At 38.8% G+C, this 16,064-nt stretch overlaps 1 protein-coding gene across 4 annotated transcripts; it reads left to right on the top strand.

Moving 5' to 3' along the window:
• Window positions 1–6,489: 6,489 nt before the first annotated feature.
• On the top strand, window positions 6,490–15,864 carry LOC18434407 (auxin response factor 2A). 4 transcript variants are annotated; one of them, XR_016058373.1, is made up of 15 exons: window positions 6,490–7,064; window positions 7,182–7,294; window positions 7,417–7,515; window positions 7,623–7,679; window positions 8,093–8,248; window positions 8,399–8,483; window positions 10,766–10,856; window positions 10,944–11,108; window positions 12,027–12,146; window positions 12,478–12,553; window positions 12,660–12,831; window positions 13,347–14,242; window positions 14,393–14,583; window positions 15,188–15,450; window positions 15,613–15,864. XR_016058373.1 is itself a non-coding variant. In XM_011625117.3 (14 exons), the coding sequence occupies exons 1-14, from the start codon at window positions 6,992–6,994 to the stop codon at window positions 15,390–15,392; spliced, it is 2,499 nt and encodes an 832-aa protein (XP_011623419.1). In that variant the 5' UTR covers window positions 6,490–6,991; the 3' UTR covers window positions 15,393–15,864. The 4 variants fall into 4 exon arrangements, 2 of the variants coding, with proteins under 2 accessions (XP_011623419.1, XP_020522960.1); XR_016058372.1 differs by having other exon boundaries at window positions 6,490–7,082; XM_011625117.3 differs by having other exon boundaries at window positions 15,188–15,864.
• The last annotated feature ends 200 nt before the right edge of the window (window positions 15,865–16,064 follow it).

The following is a 16,064-nucleotide window of genomic DNA, read 5'->3' as shown; positions in this document are numbered from 1 at the left end:
GGGCAGATGGAAGTTATTGTGTGGGTCGGAGTGGGACACACCAATCCACGAACGCAACAAAACGTGGATAGACAAATATGTATCTAACATATCATATCGATTAAGAAAAAAAAAAGTTACATTATGGTAGTTTTTTTTTTTTTTTTTAAATATACTCAACTTTTTTAAATATTTATTGCTTTTTATTTTGTAATATAATTTTTTTGAGTAATTGTAAATTTCATCACTTAGAGGAATAAGATAGATATTTGTATAAAAAACTAATAACATTTTACTAGTGGTGAAAAAAACAATTATTGCTCTATATCGGTGATGTTACATCTAAAGTGAATTATGTCATCATCCACTGCAGTTAATATGTATTTTATCCCTATATACTATAGATAAAAAATGTTATTATATAGTGGGGTGAGGGTATCAAATGTCAAAAAAATGTTGAGTACTTTAAAAAAATACTTATATGTATGAGTATCTTAACATAACCCAAAATAAATTTACGTACTAATATATTACAACTTATTTTTTTAAAAAAAACCTAGTATATTACTAACATGTGAATAATATTCCCAAATAAACATGCAACACACGCATGATTTTAGTGGTACGTGATACATGGGTACACATCGCTATCCTTTACGTGGACAAACGGCGAAATGAGAAGTGATCTGAACAATTGGTATTTAGGCCTTGTTTGAATGGCCCCATTTTTTCGAGTAGCATTGAAATGACTTAAAGATGTGTGTGAATGGGTTGTCATGTCACTCTATTTGTGGGCTCGGCTCCGAAAATGGAACCCCGCTGATTGGCAAGTCCTATATGTAAACTAACTTACTCAAGAATCGAATCTCTCGATAAGTTGAGCTGGCGACAAAGCCTGGTTTGGATTTGGCCAACCCTGGCCCTAGCCCTAGCCCAGCTTTGGGCCTTGTAGGTGAGCTTGAGCCTATTTCGGGGATCAAGGAGGATTTGGCCCAGTCACAACCAGGCCGACTGAGGCCAAATTTAATTATATAAACAAGAGAAAGAAATAAGAAAAGAAAGGTCGAGCCAAGCCAACCATGTTGTGACCCAAGCCTGGCCCTTGAGCCGTAGTGGCCCAAGCCTGGGCATGCCATCGGGCCACATCTCGTGAACCAGGCCCTAGTTATCTAGGGCCGGGGGACTACTCCAAGCTGCCCGACCCATTGTGACCCCTATTGTTAAGGGTGCTATACACGAATTACTTTTAAGAGAAGTTTTGAGTATGTGAACTTCCACGTGTTCTACACCGTTTGAGCATTCACCGATCAAGTGTGATATTTAAAATTAATGATAATTTCTTTCAACGAAATAATTTATAAAACGGATGATTGAAATTAAAGTTGATTAGACTGATTAATTAGTTGTTACATCAAGTGTACCTACGTCACTTTAATGAATCACTGAAGTGTTTAGTGTTGCACAATAAGCTATTATAATAAACATGATCGTACAAGTACTATTGTGATTAAAATAATAAAATTTTAATATATAATATCGTTTATCTTTTGTATTACATGTAAAATAAAGTGGCAGATGGTAAATTTTACTGCTCCCTCCCCATCTGAAGTTGAAGCCCATCCATAGGCAACCATCAACTTTATGTATCATTTTATTATTCTCACATGTTTAAGTATCGACACATGATACCGGGCCCGTATAGAGTATCGGAATAACACCGGTGCACTGCAATGAGGTAGAAGCTAGATCCCATTTTTGAAAAAGACTCTAGTTTTTGGAAGAAAGTCCATAGGACTTGCTACTAGAGCAAGATATGATTAGTGTAATTAAGTGGTTTAGGGGAGCATTGAATCCCTTGGCATCTAATCCTAATTTTGGATGAAATTAATGTCATCATCAAAGAGGTAGACATCCAATTAAGAGGGGAAGTGATAAGGTGTTACCAAAGCAACATTAAAAAAAAGGGTGCGGTTTGTATAGATCCTAGGCTATAAACAATCAAATTAGAGCGTACCTTCAAATAATGTCGAGAAATGTGGTTTCGACACCAAAATATTTGTGATAGCTTTAAAATATATTTTCATCTTTATTTATAAAGTTTAAAGCATAAAAAATAGTGTAGATAGACATATATGTGAAAACTTTAAAATATTGAAAATTGACGGGCCAAAAATGCATTACAAAATACACTATTTCTAAAACTTGAAATCCATTTTTTCTCATGTCCATGCATATTGATGTCAAGATGATCAATTTAAGGATATTTTTCCATCAAACCAATCTCTTCTAGTTAAATTTTTGAGGTAGGCTCTAATTTGATTGTTTAGAGCCTCGGGTCTATATAAACTTTTCTCTTAAAAAAAAGGGTGATTCCAAATGAATATTTGCACCTATGATATTGACATTTTTGTAAAGCGACATCACATGTGCACAATTTTGATAGGTAGTGAAAAGTCTCACGTTTAACGTTGAGAATAATAAATAAAATGACAATGGTATTCTTCCACCTACCCTAACCAAATGACATAACCTAGTCGGGCTTCATTTAGTGTCTTTACCATTTCCATTAGGGTGCAAAATAGTATAAATTCTATACTGTCAATGTCGTGGGACACGAACCTTTCTTATTTTTGGTAGTATAAGGTTTTTAAGATGCTTTTCAAAGGGTTATGTATGGAGTATTAATATAGCATTAAGCCACTTGGTGCTTTGTATTGAATATAACATTTGAGATAAATTCTTGTTTATATTGAAATAGATGAAGTTTGAATGAAGAACCTAACTTTCGGCAAGAAGCTACTTTTAGAAACTTGCAAGCCGGCTTGGAGTGGGTGACCAGTCTAGGTGGAAGACCCCTGGGTTTTGCCCGGTTCCCAACCGGGGTTCCCACCTGGGTTTCACATATGTATTTATTGCAGTATTCACATACCCGGGCGAGTTGAACTGGTAGCTACTGGGTTACCTAGACTCGCCTTTTGGGTGAGCTGGGTTTTGGCTGGTTATGGGGGTCCAACCATAAGGGGTTGAACCCCCAACATGAGCAACTTGAGTAGACCTCAAACTCAAGTGGTTTTTTTAACTACTTGGTCGAGTTTTTTTAACACGGTCGGGTGTTCTTTTAACATCTCTCTCGCAACAGGCCCTGCCCTTCTCTCTCTCAGAGACAACATGCTCCCTCCCCTTCTCTCTCTCTCTCTGCCCTTCTCTCTCCCTCTTAAGGGGCAAACTTTGTAAGTATATAAGAAAAATAATGTCCTAGTAGTAAACAAACACTGCAGGATGTTCAGACTGAGTATTAAGAAACTCAACTCTCAAATTCGCATTTGGAGATGTACTCATCATTTGGTGTTTCCAAACTGAAATCAAAATTTAACAATAGAACAATTCTCTTAAGTCGGTAATTTACTCGAGGGAAGAAGTATATAATATGCTCCCACAAAGAGCAATGCAAACGTTTCACACAGGAAAACTAAGGTATAAGACTCGAAATAGGTCGGGCAGGGTCCGAATCTGATTTGACTCGGGCATGACCTCACTAGGTTTAGGTTAACCCAATACCCGGTCAAGTCCAAGTTAAATGGAGGTCAGTTCCGTTTGATCCGGATCCAAACCATAACTGAACCCAAACACGACCGACCCAAGGTTTAAGTTGGACCCAAATCCAGATCTGACCAGGGTCGAGTATGGCTCGAGTAGACCCAAACCTGACCCATCGGGTCCGCTGTCTGGGTCCAGACTTGTGCCCTGGGTCCATGGGTCAACCCAACGCGTTTCCCACTTCTACCAAGGTAGCGTCTAGGAAATATCAACCGTTGGATATTAGAAAGTGAGTGGTTTGGGTGGGCGTTGCTTTTTTTGTCTTATTAGTAATCTAGGAGCAGGATCATTACTAATCTCAACCGTCCATGTGGCGGGTCCCACCAACTAGATAAGGCGTCATCAATAGTTTTATCTCAAACATGTTTTTAGTTCGGAAAAAGTTTATATGAGGGTGAGGATCTAAACAAACAAATTAAAGCACAACTTAAAAATTCATTAGAAAATGTTGTTTCGATGCTAAAATTCCCTCAATTTGATCAGCTCGTCATCAATATATACGGACGTGAGAAAAAATAGATTTCAAGTATTATAAAGAGTCCATCTTGTAGTGCATTATCTAGACTGTCAATTTTTAAGATTTTTAAATGTTCATAAATCTGCTCGATCTAAGTTATTTTTTAACTTTAAATTTTATAATTAGAGGTGAAAGTCATTTTTAAGGCTATCATAAAGATTTTTGATATGAAACAACATGTTTTGGAACTATGTGAAGGTGCACCCTATTTCGATAATTTAGGGCTTGGGCGCTATACAAATGGCACCTTTTTAGTTTTTTATTTTTTATTTTTTGTAAATAATAATAAATGCAATTGTCACCCATTTCAATAGTTAATTTCAAAATTTAGAAAATATTTGGCTCCAAAAAATGTGAATGCAAATGGTCCCTCAGGTGGGGACGGCAAGACAGCCAAAAAGCGCTACGACACGGATATATAATGAAATATTAAAACGAAATTTCGTTGCCTTGTGCACCTAATATGAAGATAAATTCAGCCGAAATTCAAGGCCGAATCGACTGAAGTTTTGAAACGAAATTTCGGGCCTCTGTGCCAATAAATGCAGGTATGAAATGTTCCTGAACTTGTTAACTCACGCGCAAAACGTGCCCCTTTCATGCACTTTGCCATGCACCTAATTTCCCTCCTACCCCCATTCCTAATTTAAATTAAGAGAAAAACACCCTCTACTTCATATTTTCGCTTATAAAAAATATAGAGATAAATTTGTCTAAATATTTATAAGATTTTTCGATATTTTACCTATTTGGAACTAATCTGACTCAAGGCCAAGTGCTCTTCTACATATTTTGAAATCAAATCAAAAGATACAGCTAAAATGTTAAAATTTTCATTTTCTAAATATTAATTTTTTTTTACAATCAATGGATTGGATGGTGATAACACTCCCATGGACAACTACAACCTAATTGATGTTATGAGGGGGCCACTCCCTTTTCAAACATATCCATTGAAGGGTGACGATTCTGATGACTTTGTAATATCATCATAATATACATTTTACCTGACAAATTAATATGGGGAATTTATCAAACTACACTTATGATTTGAACTAGATAGCATCTTACTCGTACTATTTTATCTAACTTCAAATTGCCATCATTGTTTTCATCAAATTTCAAATGGCCCATCAAATAACACTAAAACAGGTTTTGAAATTTAGCAAAATATATCGAGGGAGAATTGTTAAATGGTAGGTGTATCTCGAAAAATTCCCCAATAACGAATTGCAACTCAAAATCTCCTAAGTCGGATCTGAATTGGGAGGTGTGCCATTTAGCTGGGAAGAACCCCATAATTACCCCATTTCTCTTGCTTTTTATCTTTCTAGTTTCTATTTATTAAAAACATGTATTAAGTTATACCATTTACTTTTGATATAAAGATGTCAGAATCATCATTGACCATTAAATTTGAAATCGGGTAATCGATGATGTGTCATTGTTTCGACACAAAGTCAAAAATAAAATTTAGCGAATGTAGTGAAATACTTTCATTTATCAGATTTTATATCTAATGGCTAAAAATGATTGTGATCTCATAGTAAAAAAATAAATGATATCATAATATATACTTTAAATTATAAATGGTTCATTCCAATCTTTCAATAACTGCTTTTATAATAAATATCATATCATCATACTATATTTTTTCCAATAAATAGAAAGAAAAGTATAGCATGATATCCAAATGTATGTTTAAAATTTAAAATAGTTTTTGTCTATTCTCACAACTTCTTGCCAAAAATGGCACCACTTCTTGCCAAAAAAATGGCACCAATTTTGTGGGCATTTTTTTTCTATAAAACGTTCAAGTATAAAAACTAATTTTAGAAAAGACCGTGTGAGCAAATTAAGACCTTAAGCAGGCTTAAGAAAAGAGAGTAGTGCTATCAGTTACAAAAAGGCCCAAACACGTGCCAAAACTAAACGTCGCGTTTTGACACATATTGACGCCGGCGTCACACGTAAGAAACTCGCCTGGGGCGTGACTCACACGTGCGGATATGCGTTACGACGTAACGGAAGCCTATGACACGTGCGACTTTAAAGCGCCTCGTAACGGAGAGTTAACCCAACCCGCGGGTTATGGATTCACCGCGGTTAGTTAACTTGCCTCCTTTTCCACGGGAAATGAAGCCGCTGCCTGTTCAAGGCACGACAGCGCGAAGCCCAAGGCGCCGTGACGCTGAACGTAACGCCGTCAATTGATTGCCCCCTTAGCTCTGCCGGCAATATTAACGCCGTTGAATGAGCCGGTTAAACCGGTGGATAGCAGCCTGCGTCAGCCAGTTGGTGACCCGAAAAGGCGGTCACGGCTTGGTTAAGACTTGACTGCGGTTGAAATGATTGCTCGAGAGATTTGACCCGCGGTTAGGGTGAGTCAGTCGACCACTGTGCACAATGGTTATGGCAGCTTGTCCTCTTTGTTTCAGAGGAGAGAGAGAAAAGAAGCGAGAAATGTTTAGAGGGAAGGACTCCATCTTTGTAAGGACGGTCAGGTATTTTGTTGTGGAACGATCGCCTGAGCAAAATCTGGGGTTTATTTCTCTTTCTCATGTGGATTTGAGGTTTGTTAGCTGTTGAGTTCCACACGCGAGGGTTTGTGGAGTGTTTTGAGGTTTGATTTCTTGTGATTCATCTGTGATTGTCGTGGATTCTAGGTTTTGGTCTCTATTGAGTTGCGAAAGCTGTTTCTAGACCTTTCGCAGTGTGGATTCTCAGAGCTTTGGTTTCAGAGTTAGGGTTTTTGAAGTGGCTCTGGTTTTGATTTTGAGGCTTTTCAAGGTGTGAAGGTGTTGAGATTGCGGTTTCTACATCTCTTTCAGCGGCGTTTGTTGTAGAGATCGGGGCAGAGATAAGGTGATGAGAGATCAGTAGTGAAAAACTTCTGATATGGCTTCTTGTGATGTTCCCTTGAAAGGGAGCAGCGGTAATGGTGGCTCGGAGAGATTCTCTTCACCTTGTGGTAATGTTGGAATGACTCGTAAGAATGTTGCTGATGCTCCGGGGACTTTTTTCATTGCGGATTTCTCTTAATCTGAGAAGAAATGGTCTGATCTTGTTGCGTTTACTTTTGATTTAGGTTCTGAGGATGCACTTTACACGGAGTTATGGCATGCTTGTGCTGGTCCTCTTGTAACTGTGCCTCATACTGGAGAACGAGTGTTCTATTTTCCTCAAGGCCATATAGAACAGGTACTTATTATATCCCTTTATCTCTGTTTGCTCTCCCCCCTTTCTCTCCCTTTGCGTGTTTTCTGGTTTATGAAAGTCATACTTTTCTGATTAGTTGTGAAAATTTTATGAATGTAATTTAGGTCGAGGCGTCAACCAATCAGGTTGCTGATCAACAGATGCCCGTGTATAAAGATCTCCCATGGAAAATCCTCTGTCGTGTGATCAACGTTAAGTTAAAAGTAACTTCTGATTCATGTTTCCCGTGTCCTTTGATAAGTTTCTATTTCCAATTTTGGTGTGATAATTGAATGAATTTATTCTTATGTGACGTGGCTTTCATTTCTAGGCCGAACCTGACACTGATGAGGTTTTTGCTCAAGTGACATTGGTCCCTGAAGCCAAGGTACTCTGCTCCCTGAGTTTGAAGTTCTTCTATCTGTTTATTTTTTAATCTCTCCTTTTCTTCAAAGCACTACTGTAGAACATTTGCTATGTTCATTGCCACATAGTATTTGTCTTCAGTTGATGGCTATTTTGGAGTGTTATATTTTCTATTTAATAAATTTCAAGTAAACTCTATGTTCATAAAAGAAAAGATGGGCAAGACATTGATCCTGTCAATTATAATAGAAAGTAACTGATTGACAGAATTGGGAGCATGAATTACTGAAAAGTGTGTTATATTTGACTTTTTTTTTGTGCGATGGTATTAATTTTTTCTTTTTTATTCTTCTAGCTTTGCAATCAGGTTGATGACAGAAATACAATTTTAAGCTAGAATTATGGAACATTTAATGTATTTCCTTTCCTTCTCAGCAAGATGACTCTAGTTTGGAAAAGGAGCCTGTTCAGCCTCCCCCTGCAAGAGCTCATGTACATTCTTTCTGCAAGACTCTAACGGCTTCTGATACAAGTACCCATGGTGGGTTCTCAGTGTTAAAAAGGCATGCAGATGAATGCCTTCCCCCCTTGGTAAGTTTTTCCACTTTTCAACCCCAAGCTTTTGTTATGTTGTCTTGCCTCTGATTGTTTTGTAGGAATATTGACTGTTAAGTCTTCGTTCCTGCTTCCTTAAAAAATTTCTCTGAGAATCTTTACTTAGTATTTTTCTTTTGACCATAGGACATGGGTCGCCAACCTCCAACCCAAGAGCTGATAGCTAAGGATTTGCATGGGATTGAGTGGCGTTTCCGCCATATTTTTCGAGGTGAGGTTCAAGCGAGTTGTTATTCTTGGTTCTGTTCTCGAACTTATTTGACCTGTTTGGTTTCCTAGGTTATGTGGTAGAAATATTAGAACAAAATTTGATTGTGACATGCTTGATGTTTCTATTAAGTGAGTGTTGGGAGGAAGAAATTGTGTGATTTGTCTCCACAAATTGAAAATGGAGGAGATGGATCGGATAAGAGGGTTCTCTCTCTCTCTTTGTGACCCGTTATGCCTTAACTGTCAAGTTATTAGTTTCTGTCCAACTAAAATATTGTGATTGGAGTATGAGAATGCTTCTACCAACCATGCCCCTCCTGTACCTTACATCTATCAACCTTCTCAAGTAACTTTGTATAGAGTCTTTGGTGGCATTCTGTCATACTCGAAGATCAAATTGGACTGCTATTTCGCTTTTGTTCTCCAACTGACCACAAAGGAATGGGTTTAGATGTTAATTTTTGTTGGAGTGATATGTTAGACATTGACCTTCTGCTGTCATTGACCTTCCCAGCATGTTTAACTTCAAGCAATTACCCAACATACCTATCAATCATTTTCTTCACCTTTAAGGTTTTCTTTGTTCGCATTCCTGTGGCACCTTGGAAAGTAGTTAACACCTGTGATTTTTTATGGAACTCAGGCAAATTTGTTATTCTGTTGCCCTCCAACTTGATCGGGAGATTTTATTGGAAAGCATTTTTATTGAAATCTTATTTCCATACTTATCTGCAAATTTGGAGTGAATAGTATAAAATTTTGATGGATGGGATGAAGGAAACAGAAGTCTAGCATTCCTCTAGAGAAGTTATTATGGATAGTTGTGTTAACATTTTGAAATGCTATGCAGGCCTAGTAAGGGATAACGAATACTCGCAGGCAGGACCAAACATGTAGTAGCAGTTTACATTTTGATTATAGTTTCTTTTGAAGTGTGAATGAATGACCGAGGCAGGGTGGTGTTCTGGGGATGAGTTGTATATCCCTTGGAGACAAGGAGGAATTTTTGTAGTAATTAGGGACAATAAGTGTATCTTAGTTATTCGAGAGCTCTATCATTTTCCCAGGGAACCAAACCCCCTGCCATATAGCTTTAGCCAAAAGGGCGGTGGAAGTGGGGAGTTTACAAGTCCAACATTTAATTACTTCCTGATATAGGGCCTAGATTGTTGTCTATGGTGTGACCTCTTAAATCCCTGTCTACTGATTTAGTGACATTTGTCACATATGACGGGAAAAAAAAGCCGGGAACATTTCCCTTGGCTCTAAGCTGTCCAGAAAGCAAACCAAGCTGATTACACAGATTTAAAGTTTTTGCAAAATCTTTACCAGGTTTTGCCTTATAGATGGTTTATGGGAGCTGTTGATTTGCATCAAGTAGATACCCCCTCGATGAAATGTTTCCCTTATTCCTCCTCTTTTTTTTGTCTACTTCAATGAGTTGCAATCTTGGTCTATGCTGGGGTTTGAGTGATAGTTGTTTCAACTTTGGGTAGACAAAGTCAACGCGAGAGTATTTCTAAGAGTTTCACTTTGCACATCTCAACCATTGCATGAAGTCATTGTATTGCACTCTCTGTTAAGTCGTAAATTGCTGGTGCTTTTTTTGAAAACACATCGGGCTTGGCTGAGCTGAGTGATTGACCTTGAAAGCGAAGTATAAATATTAGTAATGCTTCAGGCTTGGCTGAATTCTACCTTTCAAACTGTTGGTTTAATTACATTTCCAATGTAAGAATGAAAATGGTCAAATGTTCTTCTCATCTTTAAATAGTGACTCTACTTGATGGTGAAAACATAGTGCACTGTACTTGATGGTCAAAACGTTGTGCAAGATTTACATGGCAGAGAGTGAGTTACAGTGGGGGGTAATAGTTCCAAACATCCTAATTATCCCCAGCATAACTGAGCCTGGATAGGGATTCGGCTTCAACATAGAATGTGGGAAGTATTGGGGGCCATCTGTTGTTTATAAGTTTCAAGTTTTTCTTTTTGTTTTTTTTTTGGACAAAGCTTCATAATTAAATTTATTCATAACCAAATGCAAACATGTTACTAAAATGGAGCAATATTGGTGTACTTTTGAGTTAAAGTTTCTCTTCAGCTCTCAACTCAATTCTCACATGCATGTTGTATGCAATCCTTGCTTGCATTATCTGCTTCTGTAGAATTCAATAAAATATCCCTTGGAAGAAAAAAGTCAAATGGTTATTGTTTGTGCATGAGGTCTGTTAAGCTTCTCTGATTTGGTTAAATTTTTTCACATGATTTCATAAATGACAGGTCAACCCCGGAGGCACCTTCTCCAGAGTGGCTGGAGCGTTTTTGTTGGCTCCAAAAAGCTAGTGGCAGGCGATGCTTTCATTTTTCTCAGGTTTTCCATGTTGAATTTCTTTCAGCGTCCATCTTTGATTAAGCTAGCTTTTTATCGGTAACTATCTGATCTATTGTACCATACTAGAGGTGAAAATGGAGAGCTTCGTGTCGGGGTCAGGCGTGCCATGAAACAGCAGAGCAATGTCCCATCGTCTGTGATATCCAGTCATAGTATGCATCTTGGAGTCCTTGCAACTGCAATGCATGCCATATCTACTGGAACAATGTTCACTGTTTATTACAAACCTAGGTATCCATTACCTTCTTGTAGTCATTGCATTTTCCAGTAGAAAATGATACTGTGAAGTTCACAAGTTATCACTGTCAATTAAAATGGCAAAAAGTGATGGAGAGTGGGGGCCGGCCAGAAGAGGTACAAACCCCAATATTTGGCCATGGCCCCATCTTCTTTTCATCACCGTCCATCATTTGATAGGATGGTTGTGACCTCAAATCAAGCCACAGCACATTGAACAACAGTATATGGCTAGCTTTTTTGTTTTTGGATCTCTGGGAAATATCAAAGATAAGTCTTCTCTCAAAACATTTTGGCAATCACACTTTAAGATGCTTCCAGGTGGGGAACTATCCCCTTGAACTTGAAAGGTCCCTGTTTTCCCTAAAAATCTCGTTCAATACTTGATAACCATCAATTCTCAAGGCCTGTTTGGGTGGCAATTAATTTTGTCTGGAAATGAACTCTCTTTCATCGTTAACTTACTTCAAAAAAAATGAACTATTGTATCCAAAACTATTATACTGTGGGTAATATAATCTTTTAGTTGTTTGGGACATATATTCTATTATGCATAATGTTATTCAATTTATAGACGTTTTCAGTGAGTCCAAGCATTTTTTGCTATTTCTGGCCAAAAGCATGTGATTTTCAGCAAATTACTGTGAATAATGTAAGTAATGCTATTGAAAAGATAAACTTATTTGTAAAATTGCCTTTAAGTTTATCTTTGATAACTTTAAGACGGACACTGTAAATAATTGATAATTCATTTTCAGGATTAAATTTAATTAAATAGTGAATTATCAGTAATAATGATACATCCAAAGAGGCCATCAATGCACTAAACCTTGTTCTTGAGGCCAGGCTGTTAGTTATGTAATGCTTACATATTATTTAATCCTAACTTCTGCTCTCATTCTTTATATATAGGATAAGCCCTTCTGAGTTCATTGTTCCATGCAACCAATATCTGGAGGCTCTAAAACAGAACTATTCCATTGGGATGAGGTTCAAAATGAGATTTGAAGGTGAAGAGGCTCCAGAGCAAAGGTATTTATATCCATCAACCTTTCTCTTTCATCTTTTCTACCTTTTTCTTTATGAATATTTTTACGAGAAAGGCAACCTGGTCTATGACTGTGGAAACCATTCTCATTGGGTTCATGACTTCCCGATGAAATGATGGTTGTTGATGGAGAGTGGGACCCATGATCAGGCTTCTATACTGTTCTAGGGGGTTCCACACTCTTCAATAGCCATAGTTCAATTGGACGGTCATTAATCCAATGGATTATAGTTTTCTGTAGGTCATTGGACTATAGTGTACTTTTCCTAATTGTAGTGCTTTTTTTTATGGCATTTTTTCTTTTCATATTTTCAGATTCACAGGCACAGTTGTTGGCATTGGAGATGTTGATCCCGATAAATGGCCTGGATCCAAGTGGAGATGCCTCAAGGTTAGCACTTGCTACCATACCATACACGGGTAACAGTTTTGCTATTTGTAATTTTTTTTTTTTTTGCATCAAGAAATCTGAATGGATTTTTGTCCTGAATTTTAAGGTGCGATGGGATGAAACTGCTTCTGTTCCTCGTCCAGAGAGAGTTTCTCCATGGAAAATTGAACCTGCTTTGGCACCTGCAGCATTGAATCCCTTACCGGTACCCAGGCCTAAAAGGCCACGTGGGAATATGGTGGCTCCATCCACGGATGTGAGCCCTCTTCCTAGGGAAGGTATAATTACTTTCACCATCTCTCTCTCTCTCTCTCTCTCTCTCTCTCTCTCTCTCTCTCTCTCGATATATCTCTCCCTCTCTCTCTCCTTATCTCTCCCTCTAGGGAAGTACTCGTCAATTTGCACAAGCTGAATTTCACCCTCATTGCCCCTTCTGTTTCTATTGTAGTTGGTGCAATTTCCTACAAATATGAGATAGTGATCTCCACATCTCTAAAAATAGTTACTTAAACTTGACCTTTCCCTTGGTAGTTCCAAATTTGAACAAATGTGAATGACTGCTTTCTCTCCTTTGGTAGTTCCAATTTTGAGCAAATGTCAATGGAATAAAACTCTCTCTCTCTCTCTTTCTCTCAGTAGCAGCAGTTTTGCAAAGATATGAGCAAAATGGCCTCTCTTATTCTCTGATATGCAGTTGGCAACTTAGTTCAACCATGTACAAAGTCCTGTCCCTCAAGGCTAGTAGTTTGCAGCTCAGTACGAATATGAGGATGATAACTCTTGTTTATTTCAGGTTCATCAAACCCAGTGGACTCTTCACAACCCTATATATTCCCCAGGGCTTCACAGGTCCACGAAGCCATGAATCGGCACTCCTTCACTGACACAGGTGACTCAGATGCACCCCAAAAGCTCAACTCATGGGGGCCTTCGGTGCTTGATGATGACAAATCTGAACCTGCCTCTCAGAAAAGATTGGGTTCAGAAAACTGGATGCCACATTTCATGCATGAGCCCCCATCATACGCAACCCCTCATGGCTTTGGCTCTGAGGACCCCAATCTTCTCAAGAAACACATGATACAAGACTACGAAGGAAAAGTCAACTTAAAGGCAAACCCTTGGCCTATGATATTGAAGGATACTTCTCCTAACTTGAAGATGTCTTCACAAATTAATGAAATTCCTTATCAAAAAACAGGAAATCCTAGGTACGGTGGACTAGGAGGGTATCCTCCTGTGCATAATCTTGGATCCAATAGCCCCTCAGGGAATTGGCTAATGTCTCTTATGCCCTCATCGAATGGAATCGATGGAGGAGCAAAGAAACCCCAATTTGAGCCCTCAAATGGTAAAATTGCAGCAAATGGGGGAGCTCGACCATCAGATGGGAATTGTAAACTGTTTGGGATCGATTTGTTCAACCATTCGGTTGCTCCTGAACAGGCACTAGGGCAAACCAAGGCCCGTGAGGAAGCTGAAGTGCACTCAGGCCCTTCTTTTTATCGATCATCACAACAAGCCTCGGAAGCCGACCAAATTTCAGAGCCTTCGAAGTGCTCAAAGTCAGGTGATGGCTACTGTGGAGGAAGCGAGCAAGAGAAGCCTTCTCAGTATTGTAACCACCACAATCCCTCTAAGGAAACTCAGTGCAAGGCTCAGAGTGGTGCAGTTAGAAGTTGCACAAAGGTTTGTGGCGATCTCTTGCATTTATCTTAATTCTTATTTATTATTTATTTCTACTGGTGCTGCTTGTTGTAGTAGTTTACTGAAAGAGATATTTGCTTTATTGAATGAAACAAGAATATATTATTAATTTCTTCTCTGTATTCATTTTAGGTTCACAAGCAGGGGAGTGCTCTAGGAAGGTCAGTCGACCTTACAAAGTTCAAAGGATATGATGAGCTCACACTTGAGCTTGATCAGATGTTTGATTTTGGAGGGGAACTCATGTCTCCGAACAAAGCTTGGCTTGTTGTTTACACTGATAATGAAGGTGACTTGATGCTCGTTGGCGACGATCCATGGCCGTAAGAAACCGAAAACCCCCTTCAAAAAGTCTTTGGTTATGATTTGTTACTAATCACTTGGTTATTCCCCTGAATTTGTCAATCATATTAGAGGAAGGAATAGAATGGAAAGTATACCATAAAAGGGGTATGGAAATGGTACTATGGTTTGGAGACATGCACTATGTTCCCACGATGGACAGCAGAGATAACTCCGGTTTGCTATGGTGGATATTTGCCCAGATGTGGCTAATCTCCGCCCTCCATCATCAAGTTACGGATGGTGGATGTCCCTTTGATGTTCACGTACCATGGACCATTGTCCACCTTTGTATGGTACAGTTAACCATGGGAGGAGTCCCCACTGTAATATTTCCTTGGGAAGTTTCTTTTTTAGGTTTTCATAATTATGATATTTAAATAAAAAAAATATGACATTTGAAGGATCAAAGGTTTAGAAAAATCTCAGAATGAGCATTCACCAGATGCACAACTATGAGTTCTACTTCTGATTCTTGGAGAATTATTGAGTTTTGTTTACTCATCCAGCCTTTTTATGTCTTATTCTGGTCTAATTTTTTTTTGTTGTTGTTGGATTTTCTTTTTCACAAAAAAAAAAAAACAGCGAGTTCTGCAATATGGTGAGGAAGATATTCATATACACGAGGGAAGAGGTGCAGAAGATGAACCCTGGTTCTCTCAATCACCACCGATCTGAAGAGAGAGAGGAGCCTTCTTCCCCTCATGGAGAGGTAGTGGTGGGGAGCAAAGAAACCAAGCATCAGCAAACCTCACCTTCAGTTCCCACCCCTGATCGAGATTACTGCTAGCGATTCCGCTGCCACTACCAAGCGGTACTCTCTGACCGCAAACAAGAGAGATTGCGAGGTGAGGTTTTGTAATGTGAAATTCCAGTGTGCGAGCTTTGCATTTACCCATCTCAAGGCGAGGTTTTGTGATGTCTTTCCCATTTAGCCCTCTACTTATCCTTCCCTCCCTCTCTATTGCGAGGGTCGGCAATGTGAATTTATCCTGGGATTTTCCTTTCAGGCTTGCCACCTCCCACCACCCCCACTGCCATTGTCTTTCCATCTCCTGGTGAGGTTTTGCAATGTGAATTCCCCAAGTGACTTTCCCACTCTGCCTGGCCTCTCTCTCTCTGTGCAAGGCGAGGCATGGTCGGGGCCAGGCATTGAAGGAAGTGTTTGTTACTTTTGTATAGAGGATTTACGTGTTATCATGGAGCTCTGCCCTTTCTTACCCACCTTTGTATAAATCAATGAATCTTTGTTTTTGGCACCAGACCCACCCTTCTCTCTCTATCCTGGCCTGAAATGCCTGCCTAACCTTGTTCTGAAATGCCTCCATGAAAGCGCTAAGCCGGGGAGTAATAGTCGGTGTGCCCTTTAAAATTGGAAACTTCATGCATTTCTGGAAAGGGAACCCCAGCTATTGAATGTTTTTAACGTTTAAAATATTTTAAACATTTTTACAAAGGTATA

The sequence above is a fragment of the Amborella trichopoda genome, chromosome 6 (assembly GCF_054954075.1).
Source record: "Amborella trichopoda isolate Santa Cruz 75 chromosome 6, AtrichopodaSantaCruz75HAP2 v2.0, whole genome shotgun sequence".
Classification (NCBI taxonomy): domain Eukaryota; kingdom Viridiplantae; phylum Streptophyta; class Magnoliopsida; order Amborellales; family Amborellaceae; genus Amborella; species Amborella trichopoda.
Note: the sequence above shows the minus strand (reverse complement) of the source record. Positions and strands in the feature narration are given on the sequence as shown.

Bases quoted from the DNA above. Each gene is read 5' to 3' on its own strand.
- LOC18434407 (XM_020667301.2), top strand. From the start codon at position 6,992: ATGGCTTCTTGTGATGTTCCCTTGAAAGGGAGCAGCGGTAATGGTGGC. The intron at 8,484-10,765 runs GTGAGGTTCAAG...CATAAATGACAG, and splicing joins TTTCCGCCATATTTTTCGAG to GTCAACCCCGGAGGCACCTT. The intron at 12,147-12,477 runs GTATTTATATCC...TCATATTTTCAG, and splicing joins GAAGAGGCTCCAGAGCAAAG to ATTCACAGGCACAGTTGTTG.